This window comes from Pteropus vampyrus, unplaced genomic scaffold (assembly GCF_000151845.1).
Source record: "Pteropus vampyrus isolate Shadow unplaced genomic scaffold, Pvam_2.0 Scaffold448, whole genome shotgun sequence".
NCBI lineage: Eukaryota > Metazoa > Chordata > Mammalia > Chiroptera > Pteropodidae > Pteropus > Pteropus vampyrus.
The window spans coordinates 35700-54454 of NW_011889229.1; the positions used below are offsets into that span (position 1 = coordinate 35700).

The window sequence follows — 18755 nt, forward strand, 5'->3', positions numbered from 1 at the left end:
GAGTCTTCTCTCTGGGCCTCAGTTTCCCCAAGGCGAATCTCGTCGGGGGAGCGGGGAGATGCTCAGACTCTGCAAATCTTTAAGATTCTCGGCGTCCCCTCTCCTCACCCCCCTCCTCAGGCCCCAGGCAGCCCCGGGGCATGCTGGGAACCCAGGCCTGGGCTCCGGGCCAGGTTGTTTGGGGGGGGGCGGGGGCAGCCTCCTCCCTTCCCCTTCCTCCCCACCTTGGCCTGACTCACGCCCCCGCCTGAGGGTCTGGGAGGTTGGGAAGGAGGGAAGGGGGATGAGAGCGGGGACCGCACACCCGTCTCTGGCCCCCCGCCTCCCCTTTTCCTCCTCCGCCCCCTTCCCGCCTCTCCTCCCCCTCCTCAGCAGGTCGCTACCCCAGCCCTGGGCCCCTTCTCCAACCACCCCCACCCCACCCCCAGCTCCAGACCTGGCTCGGAGCTGCGAGGGGGAGGGAGAGAAGGAAGGAGAAAGAGAGAGAGAAGGGAGGGAGAGAGAGAGAGAGAAGGGAGGGAGACAGCGAGAGAGAAGAGAAGGGGGAAGGGAAGGGAAGGGAGGAGAGAGACCTAGGAGGGAGGGAAGGAGAAAGAGGCAGAGGAAAGGAGAGAGGCAGAGGGAGCGAAGGGGGAGGGCGGGAGGGGGACCCAAAAGACGGGGAGAGGACAGCGAGACGGAGAAACTGAGGGAGGGAATGAGACGGACAAAGACGGAGGGAGGAGGAGAAAGGGAGGAAGAAAGGAGGTAAAAAGAATGAGAAGAGGGAGCGAGGGAAAACGGGAGTCTGAGCGACACACGGAGAAGGCGGCCGAGCGGAGGGAGAAACAGATGCGGGAGGAGATGGGAGCGGAGGGCGCGGACGCGGAGGGAGACTGAGGGCGTGCGAGGCAGCGGGCCGCGCCGGGCCGGCCTGGACGGACACTGAGCGAGACAGAGGCCTGGCCCGAGGGACAGCCCCCAGCCGCAGCACTCTTAGGGGTGGGAGGGTGGGTGCTGGGGCCCCCCATGACTGGCTGGCTGCCTTGGCCACGTCCCCACCCCTCTCCGGGACTCGGCCTTCCCACCTGCACAAAGGGGATGCTGATGGCACCTGGATCGCTGGCCTGGGAGACGGCAGGGGCCTGGGGCAGTGCTGGAGCTCAGGCGTCAGAGCTGTCATCGTTATAAATGACGAGAGGCCGAAGGAAGGACGAGAGGGGGGAAGAGGCCCAAAGAGGCTGTGAAGGTTTCCTGTCCCCTAGCCCGCCTCAGCCTGACCCTGGATTCCTGAGTCTGACAGGTGGCAGGGAGCCGTCTTGTCTTGCCCAAAAGGCCAAACTCCAAAACAGGTGAGGTTCGCTCTGACCCGGCGTACGGCAAGCCAGGCTGTGCCTTCCCCTGGGAGACAGGCCTGCCTGGACTCCCCGGGGCTGAGGGAGCAGGGAGCAGGGGGCCGGGGGCCTGGACTCCTGGGTCCCCTCGTGAGGATGGGGCCAAGGGACTGACTCCTGGGCTCCTTGGGGAGGAGGGCCGGGGGCCCGGATTCCTGGGTCCTGGCACCCACCCGTAGAACCGACCTTGCGGGGCCTTCGCCGCACACAAGCTCGTGTCTGTGGGTCCGTGTCGGGGGCTCACCATCGCAGCGGGGGCCTCCCCGGCCCTCCCGGCCCCTGAGTGTCTGTCCATCCGTCTGTCTGTCCGCCTGCCGCGCCCCCCGGGCTGAGGTAGGAGGTTGTATAGTTGAGGAGGACACCCACGGAGATCACTATACGGCCTCCTAGCTTTCCCCAGGCTGCGCCCTGCGCGGGACGCCCACCGGGCGGGGACCCCAGCCCCCGCCCGCGCCCCCGACCCAGGGGAAGAGGAGCTGGGCCGTGTCCCCTGCCCTTGCTGGCATCCCCTCCGCCCCTTCCCTCAGACGGTTTCTCTCCAGTCAGGAAACCTCTTGCTTTCTTTCTTGTCTCTCCATCTGCGCTGTGTCTGGAGTTTTCCGTGTGTCCCTTCACGGTGGCCTCTCAGACCCCTTCTCCACCTCTCTCTGTGGCGCCTTCTGGTGTCTCTGGGCGTCTCCATCTCTGACCCACCCCGTCACCCCGCCCCAGGGCCTGTCGGGACCCCGCGCACCACACTGCCGGCCTCTGGGTCCCTGAGACCCTTTAACCTGTGAGGACGTCCAGGGTCACAGGTGAGGTTCTTGGGAGCCTGGCGTCCGGCCCGACCACCAGCCTGGAGATTGCTGGCCCGACCCCCCGACGCCTCACATCCTTCCCGTCTAGAACTCCCAAGCCTGGCGTTTGACTGGCAACTGAAATCTGACCTCTGACCTCATAGCAAAAGCCCCTCCCCCATCCCACGGTGACCTCACAAAGGTCGCCAGCTTCTCGCCAGCCCGAGATCCTCTGCGATGGCCTTGCCGGCTGCAGTGAGCGCCGTGCTGTGCGCCCTCGTGGTGCTCACCGTGTCCGGGACCCCGGCCTGGGCCTGTCTCCTCTGCTTCACATCCTACACCGAGCGCCTCCGCATCTGCCAGACCTTCGCTGGCATGGAGGGCCCGGAGCTGGAGAAGTGCGAGGCCGCCTTCACGGCCGCCTTCAGGGGTCTCCTGGACGCAGAAATCAGTGAGGAGATCGTACCACCGTCGGGGTGCTGGGCGGGGTACGCAGAGGGAGGGACCAGAGAGGCCTGGAGACACCCAGGCTGAGGGAGACGCGGATGGGGGAGCAGAGACCCAGAGGAGATGGTGGGGGCAGGGGCGGGGGAGCGCAGAGACAGGAGGATGGAGACGGGGGACACGATGACTCGGAGCTACAGACGGTGTCTTAGAGAGACAGAGAATGTCCACACAGGGGCCACGGCATTGGGGCGAGCTGCTTCCCCCAAGCCCCCGCCCCGCCCCCAGACTATGACGAGAGAAGCCACCTGCACGATTCCTTCACCCAGATGACCCAGTCCCTCCAGGAACTGGCCACCGCCCAAGGTGAGTGGGGTGGTGACGGCGGTAGTGGGAGACGTGGGCTCGGAGCCCGCGAGAGATGGTGCGTGTACACGGAGGGCCTGGGGGTGCGACAGTGACCTGGGAGGCGGTGGTCGTGGGCAGCCAGCTCCTTGTCAGGGAGGTGCTGGCGGGAGGGACAGGGAGTCTGAAGCCCGGTCGGGGTCAGGTTGACATGTGTCCTGACCTCGCCGTGCGGCTCCCCTTATTCCTGGCTGTGAGGTTCTGGACGTGTTGCTGCTTCCTCCTGGGCCTCAGCTTACCTACCTGGAAGGTGGGACGGTCTCCTGGCCTCCCAGATGGCCTCGGAGCTCAGGGAGAGAGACGGGCCCCTGACGAGACAGACTTCAGGGAGGAGATATTCCTCTGGCCCAAAACATACATTCTTTATGCCAGAGACTCGAAGTGTCGGGGACCGGAGCGAGGGTGCCCAGGCTCTGTCGTGCAGCATAAACCGGCCACTTTGGGGGTGCAGGGGCTCAGGGCCTGTTTCTACATCTGCCACCACTTCTGTTTCCTGCTCTTGCCCACCCAGCATTTTGACAAAGATCCCCAAAGGTGGGGAGTTCTCATCGATCCAGGGGGTCTCGGGTCCAGCGTGGAGAAGACTCCAGCTGTGCATCCCCCACCCACAGGGAGACCTGAAGACCTCAGAGCTGGCCGGCGGGGGTGGGGGGAGCACAAGACCCCAGGAGACGCCCTTTCTCCCCATGTAGAATGTCTCCTCCCAGAATGTTTTGAAAAGAGGGGAGCGAGACTCCTCGGGGGCTGTGCGTGGCCCCGCCTGGAGCAGAGTGAAAACGGAGGCTGGAGGCCCGAGTTGGCACAGGGGCCGTGAAGGTAGAGGCGAGGATCCAGGGCTGAGCCAAGGGCGAGAGGAATGCGCCTTGGCTCCAATGGGCCAGCCAGGAAGAGAGGAAGAGGAGGGTCAGGGGACGGTGCCAGGGTCTGGCTCTGCGCCTCGGTGGATGGTAGGGCACCCCTGAGATGGGGGGCCAGGGAGAAGAAGCAGTAGGGGCAGGTAGATGGTGAGCCGGGCACGGAGGCGGCGTGACTGAGCGGCTCTGGACAGATCCAGGACGCAGCTGGGCACTCGGGTCCAGGGTTCTCCCGAAAGGTAAGGGAGACTTAAGGCTCCGTCCCGAAGGAGCGGGGCCGTGAGCAGGGCAAGGACAGGGACGGCGCTGGGTGTAGAGAGATCCCTTGGGGCCGTGTGGAGGACGGTCTGGAGGCCGGGAGAAGCTGGTGCAATAAATACATTCCACAGATGTTTATTGAATGTGCCAGGAACGTCACCAGGGACACAGCTGTGACCAAACGTGCAGACTTCCTGCCCTCAGGTTGCTTATAAACACAGCTAATGAAATAGTATGTCAGTTCACGATCCGTGCTACGGAAGATAACGAGGGGAAGGAAGAACGGGCCCACAGGGTGGTCATTTTAAACAGGTCGGTCAGGGGAGGTGCAAAAGACAAGGTCCAATTGAGCAAAGACCCGACGAGGTGACAGTGAGAGCCACGCAGATAATCTGGGGGGAAAGCATTCCGGGCAGCAGGAAGAGCCAGTGCCAAGGCCCTGGGGCCAGCAGAGTGGAGTCATGGAGGGAGGAAGCAAGGGAGCGAATGGCCTGCATCCGTAGAACCGTTCCTATCAAGTTCCAGGTGCTGCCGCTGCTCCCAGAACACACACTGAGAATCCCTGCGTAGGCCCTGGACCAACTTTGGCCTTTGTTCTTGAGATGGGGAGCTATTGGAGGATTTTGAGGAGGCAGAGAAGGAAGATGTGACTAAGGCCACACGGAACAAGGGCAGAAGCAGGTGGTGGCCGGACCGGTCACGGTGGTCCACGGTGAGGGCTGAGCTGAGGGGGACTGGGGGGCCATGAGGAGGACGGAGATGGAAGATCAAGGATCTGAGTATGCGCCAAAGCTGCCCTGTACACCTGTCGGCCAGATGGATCGTTATTGATGTTGATTATCCTCCAAAAGGATACGGATACCCTCATACAGGCCCTGTGAGGTGGCGTTTGATAGCTGCGTTTTCTAGATGGGATGCTGGACAGGGAGGACAGACCCTGGACATCTCTGGACCAGACGTCTGGGGAGTAAGGTCTCACAAGGTTGACTTCCGCGTCTCCCTTAGACGGAGGACCCAAGAAAGGGACGTATTGACTTAGAGCGGCTCTCGATGGTGGCAGGTGATACCGTCTGTGTACATAAACCATGGAGTGAGGCGTGTAGGGAAGAGATCAGTGGTTACATGGGGGGCTCGAGCCAACCGTCTGGGTTCGCATCTAGCTATTTGATGTCGAGCCACTTTCCTAACCTCCATGCCTCAGTTTCCCCGTCTCGCACTTGGGAATGGTAATACTAGTTTCGTGGTTGATTCTTCCAGCACCATGCTAAGCGCTCACAGGCATTATCTCGTGCAGTCACTAAGTGGTACCTGGCACAGAGTTTGGGATGGAGGTGGGGATGCTTTTCTGTTTTATGGCATTAAGTCCCCCCGCACCCTGTGAGGTAGACACCGATACTGTCCCCGTTTTATGGACAAGAGAACTGAGGATCAGGAAGGTTAAGTCGCTTGACCAAAGTCACATAGGGCGAAGGACTCGTGGGGAATATCTCAGGTGAGCGACATGGAAGAGCCAGGACTGAAACCCAGAACGTCGGAAGCAGTCGACACACCTAAGGACAGGCAGCGTTTTAGGGGAGACGTCCCAACAACGACCTTCGCCCCCTTGGGATTCACTTGATGTAACCCCCGCCCCTTGGCCTCACTGGACATTTCACTCCATTCTCCCTTTCCTCTCACCCTGTTCCCCACAGCTCACTTGGTATATCCCATGTTCACCCGCCCCATGAATCACTTGGTCTGGCCCCTAGATATTTCTTGTATGACTCTTCCAACGTCCTGGCCTCTTATTTGAGCACCCCATTCTGACCACATCCTCCTGATCATCTGGCCATCTCCAGACCGCATGCCTGCTCTGTGGCCAAGAAGAGACCGATGAGTCCTTGACTCCTCATTTGGAACCCACTTCCCGGCTGCAGCGCCCTCTCTCCAGCTCCGACCTGGTAGTCGTTGGAGCCCCTCTGGCCAGTACCCTCCGTTCCCTCCCTTTTCGTATGATTCTGAATCGCAAGAGAACCCTCGATGGCGCGAGTGAGCCAGAAGTTTATTTCTCCCATAAAAACTAAGGCCTGAGATAGGCACTTAAGGCTAGTATGGCGCCTCCATTTTCTTGGAGACCCAAGCTCCTTCCAGCTTTCTGCTCTGCCATCCTCGTCCTACGGGCCTGCTCGAGCTCCAGCAGATCCCAGCAGGATGGAGGAGGGGGAAGGAATGGACAAGATGACACCGCTTCTCTTTCAGGCTACTTCCTGTGACCCCCTCTACATGATACCTCTACCTGTATCTCAATAGCCAACAACACTTGGTCCCATGACCACAACTAGGCCACATGATCCGAGCTAGTTGCAAGGAAGGCTGGGAAATGTAGTGTTCTGTTAGTAAACAGCTATTTGGAAGTGACTGGCAATCTGTGTGTATTAGTTCACTGGGGCTGCTGTAACTGCCACAGACTGGGTGGCTAAAACAAGAGGCACCCTGAATTATATTTCCCTAATTCCGGAGGCTGGGAGACCGAGATGAGGCGTCAGCGTGGGCAGGGCTGGTCTCTTCCGAGGCCGCTCTCCTTGGTTGGAGATGACCAGCCTCTCTCTCTGTGTGTTCACGTGCTCTCCTCTCTGTGTGCGCGTCCAGATTTCCTCCTCTAATGAGGACACGAGTCATACCGGCTTAAGGCCTACCTCAATGACCTCACGGTAACTTCATTAGCTCTTTAAGACTGTGTCCAACGACAGTCGCATTCTCAGGTGCTAGGGGTTAGGACTTCAGCATAGGCATTTGGAAGGAACACGGTTCAGCCTAGAACAGCCTGCCACATTTCTGATTTCCAGAACGACCTTCATCACTCAATCCAGCCATCCGTTTTGGAAAAAGTCAGAAAACCTGACAGTTTAGAGGTTATTAAAGTGGTTAAGATTCCAACACCCGTAAGGACACAGGACAGGAAAGAGTGAAAGAGTAGAAATGAATCGAGGTGGGGACTATGAAGAGGTGACGGGTGTGTCCCCTGTCTGAAGGCTGCTCCTAAGCTCCATCCAGCTCATTGCGGCCTCATGAAATTCCATGTCCGTGTTTCGGCTCCTCCGAATTTTTTTAAAACGGATGCCAAACATTTTATGGGACTCTTCCAAATTTTGTGATGGCAACTGGTTCATTTTTTTTTTTTTTTAACACTTTCCAGACTATAAATATGACACATCCAAGGGATGAGTTTGGGCCACAGGCCACCAGTTGAGGTCTCCATTCCCAGCTGGATACTGGAATTCTACGCATACTTACTGAGCACTTGCTAGGTCTGGGTTCTGGGGACACAGCACTAAAGAAGGATGCGTTTACTTAAGAGACAGACTTATCACCCTACATATAAAAATATGTAATTGCAAACTGGTGAGAGCTATGAATGTAGCGAATGGGGGAACTATAAGAGACAAAAATCGGGGACTCAGACTTGTGGTCAAGGAAGATCTCCAAGTGGATGACGAGGTATGACATTAACCCTCGAACCCCTTTGTGACTCTCTGATGAGATTCATCACTGCCTGTGCAAGGTATGACATGGAGGATGAGCAGGAGTAGGGGGAGAGACAGGGAAGCCAGCCTGTGCAAAGGCCCTGAGGTGCTAGAGAATGCGCTTTTCCTATTAGGGGGAAGTAAAAGGTGGGCAATAAGAATGGAACAGAGAGGGGGAGGAGGCTAGGCTGGACCGTGTAAGGCCTAGGAGACCTTGCTGAGGAATCCGGTCTTCATCCTCCCCTTCACCCTCAACAAGATAAACGCAGACAATATAGGGAGATGGTCAGGCAGCAGAAGGAAGAGGACTTGGGGACTTGTCAGCCTTCCTGGTAGAGTAGGAGAAGATAAGAAGAAGGGACCGTGTGTGTCCGAGAGGGAGGGCTGGACAGGGGCTGGGAAGGGGCACAGCGACCATGGCAACAAGCCCAGTCGATCCCGCCCGGCCAAAGATGAAGGGTTTTTACGACAAGGCCTCCCTCCGCCCTCCAGGGTCCTTTGAGGTTGCCTTCCCCGACGCGGCGGAGAAAATGCGGAAAGTCATTATGCAGCTTAAAGAAGGTAAAATAGACCCCATCTCCTTCTCCCAGGCACAGACACGATTAGAAAACCCCACTCCCGAGACCGCAGGCCGCTCCCTTCAGTCCATCCAGTGGCGGATCTGTGAGCCGCTTGGGGAGAGGGGCACACGCGGGACACGGGCCCTTCTGCGTGGACCGCTTGGGTTCCGGCCCCGCCCCTTCGGAGGAAGGTTTCTTCCCCAGCTAGGACCCCTTCTTGGGGCGGTCCTGTCTCAGATTAGCCCGGGCCTCTTCCTGGATCTCGGGGTCTGGCCCTGCGCACTCCGTGAAAGCAGGCTCCTTCTAGTCTGGCCTCGCCTCTTCTCTAACTGGTCCCTGAGGAGCGCCCAGCATCTAGCCCCGCCCCGCCTCCTTGGTGCATGCCACAGGCCTGCCTCCCTTAGATGGCCGGCAGCAAGCCCGTGCCTGACCGCTTGGTGGAATGCTGCAGGCTTGGCCGGGTCCCCAGGTGGAACACAGCAGGCCTGGCTCCTCTCCCTCGGCAGGCCTGGCTCCGCCTCCGAGGAATGCATCCGGCCCAGTAACGCATCCTCTAGGGGAGCTTCAGGGTGGGCACCTCCCGCGACTTCCCGGGCAGTAACGCTTCCTTTCTCTCTGCAGTCCAGGCCTGCATCCCTCCCTGCGGTAAGCACTCCCTTCGGAGCTCAGAATTGCAGGGGAGAGGGAGGCGGTCGGGGCCGAAACCTGGGGCTTCGCGTGGAAGGGCAGGGGTGGGTCTCAGATCCGAAGGAGGCCAATTAGAGCCCTGGAGAAAAATAAGTCAACCAGGTATTGCTCACACACCTCATAAAGGGCGGGTCCGAAAGTCTATGCAAACCAATAGGAGTCCTAGAGGCCGGAGAGGTGCGTGTCAGCCAATGAGCGCAGGGAAGGCGGGGCCCAGGCTCTGGCCGGTGAACTTAGGTAGGCTTACTAGACCTCAAATTGCCCAAGGAACCCGGGGTTGGGAAGGCAAGTGGAGCCGAGACCCGGCGTTCCCGCCCACAGGCCTCCAGGAGGTCTCTCGGCGTTTCCGCTGCCGAGGGTGCTACTCCACAGTTTGCGACCTCCCGCTGGACTGCCCAGGTGAGGGGCGGAGCCTGGAAGGGCAAGGAACCCGAGGAACTGGAGAAACGGGAGCTGTGCGGGGCGGGGCCAAGACGGTGACGCGGCCCCGGCTCCAGTTCAGGACGTGACGGTGACTCGGGGTGATCAGGCCATGTTCTCTTGCACGGTGAACTTCCAGCTGCCTAAGGAGGAGATCACCTATTCCTGGAGGTTCGCGGGAGGAGGTGTGAGTCAGGGCGTGGCCAGCACGTTGGGTTTAGGAGGCGGGTTATGCTTCACGGAGAATGGGGCGTCGGGACGCAGCGGTGGGATTTGGGGAAACGGTCTAGATTCAGCCTTCGTGCACGGGAAGGGTCCCCGCATTTGGAGGAGGGGGGTCAAGGTTCAGTGCAGGACAGGGGCATAAGGGTTTCGGGAGGGAGAGCAACTATTAGGCCCGAGGGGCGGAGCCAATGCTTAGGAGGCGGGGCTGTGCGTGAAGGATCGGCGAATAAGGAGCGAGGGGTGGGGCCCAAGAAGGCGCGGTCGAGCTCAGGGCGGGGCTTGTACGTTGCCGGTGGCGTGTCCGGGAGAAGAGAGTCTGCCCCGGGCTCGGGGCGGCCCCGCTCCTCCCGCCCCTTCAGCCCGAGCGTCCCGCAGCTCCGGACTCAGGACCTGACCTACTTCCGAGAGATGCCGCGGGCCCAGGGGTACCTGGCGCGGATCCGGCCCGTGCAGCCCACTCACCGCGGAACCTTCTCCTGCGTGATCACGCACGACCAGCGCGCCCTGGCTCTACTTCTTTCTTAACGGTGCGGTCGGGGCCGCGCGAGGGGCGGGGCTCGCGCGAGGGGCCGGGCCGCGCGAAGGGGCAGGGTCGCGTGAGGGGGCGGGGTCCGCGCGAGGGGCGGGGCCGCGCGAGGGGCGGGTCCGCGCGAGGGGCGGGGCTCGCGTCCGGCTGACGTGCGCGCCCCCGCAGTGACCGGTCCGCCCCCGCGCGGGGAGACCAAGCTGCAGGCCTCCTTTCGGGAAGTGCTGCGCTGGGCCCCGCGGGAGGCGGAGGTGATCGAGTCCTGGAGGCCGAGCCTGGGCGAGCTGCTGGCCAGGCCTGAGGCTCTGACGCCGAGTAACCAGTGCCTGCTCGCAGCCATCGCGGCCTTAGCCTCAGCCGGTGTGACTCTGTTGGCATGGTGAGTACTTCGGACCCCGGCGACCCAGCATCTGGCTCTCCTACCTCACACCCGGGTGCCCGGCCACCTTCCTTAGACTCAGGGGACCAGGCCCCAGCATCCTCCTCCCTCAGACCTGGGAGTCCTGGCCCCAAGCCCCTCCCCCCTCAGACTCGGGAGTCTGGGCCCCCAGCCCCGCCGCCCTCGGACCCAGGGGTCCAGGCTCTATCCACCCAGGGGTCCAGGCTCTATCCACCTTTAGGAGTCAGATTTTTAGGACTCAGATATCTACTCCCCAATCTCTCTCTCGTTCACTCCCCCGCCCTCCATCTCTGTCTCTGTCTGTCTCTCTCTCGCACACGCACACGCACACACGCACAGTTGCCTCCTTGTTTCCCCAGGGTGTTCTTTCGATGGTACTTAAGTGGCGGCTAACAAAGGTATCTTTCTCTCCCTTATTCAATTTCCATCCCTAAAATAAAGAATATATTTCAGCTCTACAAATTCTTTCATCTTTGAACGTGGTTTCTACTAACTGGTGTCAGGGGGACAGCACACCCCAAATATGCCAGGGCGATTATGCCCTCGTGACAACTGTAACATGCTAGTCATAACAGTACAACACCCTGTGCAGAGCTACAAGCCCAGACCCCTCCACAGAGTTCTGGCAGCCTCCTTGACATTTCCAACTGCAGAAGACACCCTCGGATAGAGTCCTTGACGTCCCCCAGAAAGCTGGCGCGTCCCCAGGGCTTTCCTGCTGTCGTATAGGACACCACCATCCACCCAGATGCTCAACCAGAAACCTAAAGGTCGTGTTTACTCCTCCGCATCCAATCTATTCCCAAGTGTCAGCCTTTTCAACTCCTAAATGTCTCGTTAGGTCACCCTGTCTCTGTGGTTCCAGTCACCGCCATCTCTCTCCTGGACCACTGCTGCAGCAACCCCACTGGCCTCCCTTACCCCGCTGCAGTCCATCCACGTGGCAGCCAGAGTCACATTTTAAAGTATGTCAGATCTGGCCACTCCTCTGCTCAAAACTGGTCTTTGGCTCCCCATTGCCACTGGGACAAAATCCAATTCTTTGTCGAGGTCCCAAGGCCCCCCAGGTTCTGGCCTTTGCTGGCCTGACCAGCCTCGTCTCCTCCTGCCCAGTCCTGTCCCTTGATCTTTCTGCCCTGCAGTTCGTCTGGCATTTACTCATTCCTTATATTCCATTCATCGCGATTCTTCTCACCCTCTCCAGGGCCTGGGAACTCGCCTAAAATAATGTTTTCTCCCTTTTTTGTCCAGTTACCTCAGTTATGAGTTCCCCTGAGCCGCCTTTACACATATCGATCCATTTAATCCCCACAACTCCATGCAGCCCTCACAGTATTTATTTGCTTGACTCTCCTCCCCTCGTTTCCCCGCCCCGACCTCTTTTCTGTCTAGTCCCACCGGCCTGTTTTTGTCCTGGAACGTGCAGAGCTCAGTCCCCTCTCTGACCTTTTCACATGCTGTTCTTCATATACTTGAAATGACTGTACTCTGAACATATACTTGAAACGACTATACTCACAAAGCCACCTCCCTCGCCCTGCACAGATCCCAGATGTCACCTCCTCTGACTACTTCCGCCCGCGACTGACATTGCCCTATTTTAGCTCATGGATAACACGGGGACCTAACATAAACTTCTCTATTTATTTGCTTTTTGTGTCGCTGCCTCCTGAAAGATAAGCTCCTTCTGGACAGGTACTCGTTCTCATTCACCGACGTATGCATTCATTCATTCAGCGAATATTCATTCAGCGGAAATTCATTGAGTGCTTACTATGTGCCAGTGGCATCTTCAAGCCACTGTAGAGACAGCAATGCAGAAATCAGAATAGATAAAGGTCTGCACTCTTAGAGAGTTTCGGTTCTAGTGGACGGTCAGACGATAAACAAGAAAATTAAGCAAAACAAAATGTGCATCCAGTTATATGATAATATGTGACAGGAAACAAAGCAGGGAAACTGAGACACAGAGTGTTGGGGGGGAGAGAAGGAGCAATGGGAGCTTCGGAGAAGACCTCACATTTGAATGAAGAGAGGGGGTGAGGACGGGAGCCTTGCGGATTATTCGCGTCGAGTGGTCCAGCAAAAGAAACAGCAGGACCAGAGCCCTGACTCAGGAGTGTGTCTGGTTTGGGGGGGCTGCCAGGAGCCAGGGCGGCGGGAGCAGAGCTTTAAGAAATGAGTGTGCAGTGAGGTCAGAGAGAAGCCGGGGACCGCGTCACGTAGGACTTTGGCTGCTGTAAGGTCTGCATTTTCCTCTCTATGAGATCATGGCATTTTGGGGGGCCACAGTCATGATTTGGTTTGATTTGATTTATGCAGTTACTGTATGGATAACAGACTCTCGGGGGCAAAGGTGGGAGCAGTGATCCGGGAATGAGAGAGCAGCTGTAATCCGGGAAAGAGGTGTGGCTTGGGGACAAAGTGGTGACAGAGTGAGGAGCCGTGGTTCCAGGTCTGTCCTGAAGGAAAAACCAGTGTGGGATTTGCTGATGGACCGGAATGTCGGGTATGAGAGGAAGAAAAGAGAGGGGTCCAGGATCAGTGGTTAGGACAGCAGTGATGTCCAGTGGAACCCTCTGCCACGATGGAAATGTTCTAGCTCTGCACCGGCCAGCGTGGCAGCCGCCGGCCACCTTTGGCCATGAAGCATGCGAAATGTGGCCAGTGCGGCTGAGGGACTGAATCGTATAACCTTTTATGTAGCTTTGATAACTTAAATCTAAATCATCCCTCCTTTGTGACAACAGAAGTCACAGAGGTGCGTGTCACTCTCTTTAATATGGTAATAACCATGTATGGTGCCAGGCGGGTACTAGATTAATTAGGAGGGGGATCACTCTGTAAATTATATAAATGTCTAACCACTATGCTGTACGCCTGAAACTAATGTAAAGCAATATTTATGTCAACTGTAATTGAAAATCAAGTTTAAAAATTAAAAATAATTTTAAAAAGTTTTTTTTAATAAAAAGATGTTTCTCCAATGTTAAGTGATCAGCAGCGTTAAGAGGAACCCAGAAAGAAAACGGGGAGAGCGAGGCCGTTGGCATTTTGAAAGCCAAGTGGGAGGGGCTGGTCGTAGAGCACCCTCAGTAATGAGGGACGGTGGCCTGAGTGCGCACAGGTGACGATGAGTGGGAATCGTGGAGGTGGAGACTCTTAAAATTTCCTGCGTGTCACTTTTGTGAGATATAAAGCAAGGTAAGGCTGTGGCTGGGGGTTTTAGGGGAGAAGGTGTGAGGTACCATTCCTAGTAGATGAGGAGGTGGACCGGGAACACATCCACAGTGCCTAACAGTGTCTACGTGGAGGGGGTGCCCCATAAGTATCTGAGGGGCTGACAAAGTCCACAGTAGAAATTACACCCTCCCAACAGCCCTGACCCACGTGATTAATATTCCTCTTTTACCTGGCGGGGACCAAGGCTCAGAGGAAGGGAGGGTATCTTGTCTAATTTCAAACAGCTGGCACTTAAGACTGAATCAGGAGTCCCCAGTTCTCAACCCCGCAGCCCCTTCCACCCCCCCAATAAAAAAAGAGGAGAGAGTCTCAGAAGAAAATAAATAAAATTCTCTATTATATCCTAATCACACAGTACAAATGGAAATTAAATAAGGGCGGGGGGAAAGCGGGAGACCCAGAACAGCATCTGGGGACCCTTCTCCCTCTGCCCCTAAAAATCCACACCCTGATCAATAAATACCCGTTCCCCAGAGATCCAGAAGTCCCAGCCCCCAAACAGTCCAGGCTGAAGAATCTTTGGTCGACCCCTTCCCCCTCTTCACTCCACAGAGGCGGGAAACTGTGGTCCATATCGTCGCCCAGCAAGTCTGTGTCTCCTGGGGTCCGGTAGGGCTCCTGTCGCCTTCCTGGAAGACCTCTGGGCCGGCCGCCCGTGTGCCCGGACTCACACCTGGACGCGGTAGCCCCCTGCCCGCCGCCGGCAGAGCCTCCGCACGCCCACCCAGTAGAGCGTCAGCATGAGCGCCCAGTAGCCCACGTAGGCGCCCGCCCCGGCGGCCAGGTGATGGGCCTCGGCAGCGCGCGAGGGGCCGCTCCAGTCGGCCTGGGCCTCCTGCGCCACGCTGCGCACCAGGCCGCCGAGCAGCAGCAAAGCCCAGAGGGCCAGGGGCAGCAGCGGGATGTAGTTGGCCGCCAGCTTCCGGCGGCCCGAGGTGCCCCAGCCACTCTGATTCATGGTGACCAGCGCCAGGAACTTGGCGGGCAGCAGGCCCCCCATGTAGAGGGGCGCGTACAGCGACAGCAGCAGCATGCGCGCGCTGCCCCGCAGCCAGGCCGCGAAGGCCGCCTTGGCCAGCGCCACGCCCTGCACGCACAGCAGCACCCACAGCAGCGCCCAGGGGCGGCCGGCGTAGAAGAGCCGCAGGACCGTGGCCGCCACGAAGAAGGGGAAGAGGCCCGACACCACCGCCTCGTAGGTCATCCACGCGTGGTGCCGGTGCCACCACAGCGCGTTGTACAGCCACTCGCGGAAGTACGACTTGGACCAGCGCGTCTGCTGGCTGAGCCAGCGCAGGAAGGACGCCGGGGTCTCCGAGTAGCAGCGCGACCGGGAGGTGTACCTGGACAGGCGGGAGGAGACATCAGCACGTCTCTCTCTGGGGCCGGGACAGAAATGCAGACATCGCCACTGCCGATGGCCCCTGGGCAAGTTTTCTGAACCTTACTGAGCCTCGGTGTTATCGTATTCAAAATGGAGTTAATGACGGGTCCTATCTAATGGGGTATCCTAGAAACCGAATGAGGACTAAATGTCCGGCGCTTAGGACCAGTGTGTATATAGTCCTTGCTCAATACATGTCAGCCGCTACTGCTATTTTGACGGTGACTAATATTACTGTTGTCATCACCAAGATCATTATGGCCACTGACACCATTACTAATACCATCACTATGCTGTGACGAATACTCTGGCGCTTACTGTTATTGGCAGGCCGGGTGGTGAGGAATAGCCAGGCGTGGTTCCTACCTTGGGCAGCCCATGCCTTAGAGCTTCTCAAGGGAACCGTAAACCTCCCTTCCTGTGGGCATCACTAATCCCCACTAATCTCCGCAGACATCACTAATCGATCCCTACTGGTTTCCAGCTAGAATCCCTTTTGGGGACTGTTACCAGGTGGCCGCCAGCAGCCAGTTTGTTAGGAGGGGGGTCAAACGACTCTATCCCCTGTGTCGCTGGCATCTGCAATGGCCTCCCTGCTAACTCCTTTGCCCCCTCGGTCTGTACTCAAAACAGCTGCCAGAGGGATCCTGTTACAACCACATGTCACCCCTCTGCTCAGACCCGGCCCACGGCACTCTGGTCTTCGTTCAGAGTTCTTATCCTGGCCCGCAAGTCTTTCATGAGTGAACCCCCATTGACTCTCCTGACACACACTCTCCCTTGCTTTTGCTCCGGCAGCACTGTATTCAGCCTCCATTCCTGTCTTCCCTCCGGCACCCTATCTGGCACTTCATTCCCTACCCCTAAACTTCCTATGCCCCTTCCTGGCTTTATTTCTGTCCACCGCATGTACCACTATTGACCATACTATATGTTCTCCGTGTTCCTTATTTATTACCTATCTCCGCAGTCCACAGAAACATGAATTTGTGCCTCTTTCGTTAACTGTGGCATCCCCAGACCTTAAAACATTGTGGACACTTAATGACTATCTGTCGAGTGAGTGAATGAATGCTTGGGTTTAGTCTACCCCAGGTTCTCTCTGGCCCTTTCGCTGGGTCTAACTTTGTAGGAATCACTTGCCACTGAACTTCACCTGTGCTAGCCCATGCCCCCTTGAGTCTCACTGAATCACGTCTCTTCTTCCTGAAGCACTAACTAGGGTTCAGGTGCTGTCCTCTGTCACTTGATTCTTCTTGCTTGCTCTCTCGCTGGCTAGATCTCACTCTGTTTATCTCTCTCCCTTCTCACGTCACTCGGAGTAGTCTCTGCTACTGTAGTCATGTGTGATTTCCGGGGCAGAGCCATCTCGCCCGTCTCATTCTGCATCTTCTAGGTGGAATTCCCCACCCTCACCTTGCCTCACTGGGAAGTGTCAGCTGAGTCACAAGGTTCGATGCAAATGCTACCTCTACGCCTTATGGTACCTTGCCTCGAACGTCTCACTTGGAAGAGCCCATTGTTCTGCAAGGTACTTTGGGTTTGGAGAAGTCCCAACACACACACACACACACTCATCGGGATACTCTTTGGCCTCCACACACACTCGATCCATGGGTCCCCTCAGCTTACTTGGTGGCATAGCCCATGCTCAGCATGCGGTTGGTGAGGTGCCGGTCATCCCCAAAAGTGCAGTGGGTGCCCAGGAACTTCTGGTTGTACCAGGCTTCGAGGAACTGCTGCAGGAGGTTGTTCCTGTATAGGCCTAGGTGGGGAAGGGGGGTACAGGAGCGTGAGCCTCTGTTGTCGCCAACAACATCCCCTCATCTGTCTCCAGCCTCAGATCGTCTCAGTTCCAACCGCAGCCTTAACCATCTCCATCTCATTCTCAGCCCTATGGCTAAGGACAAATCCAGCCCCGGTCCTGTTCTCGAATCCTTCCTCAATCCCACACCCATCCCACACCTGCCCCAGTCCTGTCCCTGAACCACGCCCACTTTCATGGCAAACCCGCACCGACCCCATCCCCAATCCCATATCCATTCTCAGCCCCATCTCCTACTCGTGCTCATCCAGAACCCATCCGCGACCCCAAACGTGGCCGCATCCCTGACCTTGACTCCAAACCCACCTCAGCCCCTTCTCCAAATTCTGCCCCAGCCCCAGCCACACTGTTTCTCCAACCCATTCTCAACACTAAACACCATCCCCGCCTCAAACTTCCTATCTTCCCCCATCCCCCGTGTCTACCCCAGCCCCATCTTTGTCTGCGATCTCAATCACATCCTCAAGCCATCCTGGCTCCCTCCTCCCTCTGCCACCCAAACCCTACCCCTGCTCACCTAGGGGGCCACTGATACAGGACACGCAGTGAAAGTAGCTCTGACAAGCCCGCTCCACATTAAAGGCCACCCAGTACCGCAGGCTGCTCAGGAAGCTGACCCACGAGTCCAGAGGGTTCAGGATCCGCACGTCGCCCCCAACAGCTCCTACCCGGGGGTCCTCATCCAGCACCCGCACCAGCTCCAGCAGTGCCATGGGGTCCAGCCTCGTGTCTGAATCACAGACCTGTGGGATAAGAAGCGGCCAGGACCAGGTCAGATTCCTGAACGCGGCTTGGTGCTTGAGGGGAAGGCACCTCGGGGTGTAGAGCAGCAGAGATGCCGCAGCCCATGTGAACATAACCTTGACTTTTTTTAGTCATTTTCTATGTCTGATCACATTTCAAGATGACCTCCACCCTCCCAAGACATGTGCCGTTGTATCATGCCGCCCCGTGGTGCGCGGGCAAGGTCTGTAACCCTCTTGTAACCAACAGAATATGGCAAAAGTGATAGGATATAAGCCCCGTGACTATATTATGTTCAACGGACATGGTGAAGAGGTTTTGCAATGTCACTAAGGTCCCTAATCTCTTGACTGTCAATTAATCAAAGGGAGATTATTCCCAGGTGGGCCCGACCTAATCCGGTGAGCTCTTTGGAAGAGAGTTTAGAAGCCAGAGACTTTCTGTTGCTAGTCTTAAACAGGCAAGCTACCATGAGTTCTATGACTGCGAAAAAAAAAAAAAAAAAAAAAATCTGCCAACAAAGGCGTGAGCTTAGAAGAGGCCGCTGAACCTTAGATAAGCACTAGCAGACACCGGGATTGCTGTCTGATGATACCCCGAACAGAGGATCCAGTTAAGCTTTATCCAGACTCCTGACCCACGGAAACTATGAGACAACGTATTTTGTTTCAAGCTGCGGAACGTGTGGTAATTCATCACGCCGCCATAGAAAACTAATGCAATGCATCAGTGAAAGAATCTGTACTCTGAATGGACGAATGACTGACTAAATGAACGAATGAAACTTTATATTGGATAGATAGATATATGATGAAGAAATGAACAAGAGAACCTCGACATTGAGTGAACAAAAAAAAAGAAGGAACAGAATGAACGAATCTCTACATTTCATGAATAAGCAAATGACTAAATGAACGAATGGTTTCCATACTGGATGGATAGATGGATGCATGAATGGATAGGCAAAGAATCTCTACATTCGGATGAAGAAAGAAAGGAATCTCTACGTTGAATGGATGAATAAATAAAAGAATGAATGATCTCTTATTGAATAGGTGGATAAATGAATGAATGAAGGACTACACTGAAAGAGGGAAGGGAAGAAGGGAGAGAGAGAGTCTATATTGA

The 18755-nt window shown here is 56.9% G+C and overlaps 2 protein-coding genes across 2 annotated transcripts; one reads left to right on the plus strand and one right to left on the minus strand.

The window, feature by feature from the left end:
• The first annotated feature begins 592 nt into the window (after positions 1 to 592).
• Positions 593 to 12255, plus strand: SPACA6 (sperm acrosome associated 6). The gene is given in 10 exon segments (XM_023524126.1): positions 593 to 2600; positions 2882 to 2959; positions 8106 to 8174; positions 8795 to 8818; positions 9182 to 9259; positions 9358 to 9467; positions 9881 to 10011; positions 10013 to 10032; positions 10200 to 10410; positions 10791 to 12255. Coding segments are annotated over 10 exon segments (969 nt in total). The 5' UTR covers positions 593 to 2386; the 3' UTR covers positions 10825 to 12255.
• A 1728-nt stretch (positions 12256 to 13983) lies between these two features.
• On the minus strand, positions 13984 to 17623 carry HAS1 (hyaluronan synthase 1). Its single transcript, XM_011381658.2, has 3 exons — positions 17401 to 17623; positions 16691 to 16823; positions 13984 to 15017 (listed from the first exon to the last, which is right to left on the minus strand). The coding sequence occupies exons 1-3, from the start codon at positions 17594 to 17596 to the stop codon at positions 14342 to 14344; spliced, it is 1005 nt and encodes a 334-aa protein (XP_011379960.1). The 5' UTR covers positions 17597 to 17623; the 3' UTR covers positions 13984 to 14341.
• Positions 17624 to 18755: the final 1132 nt, after the last annotated feature.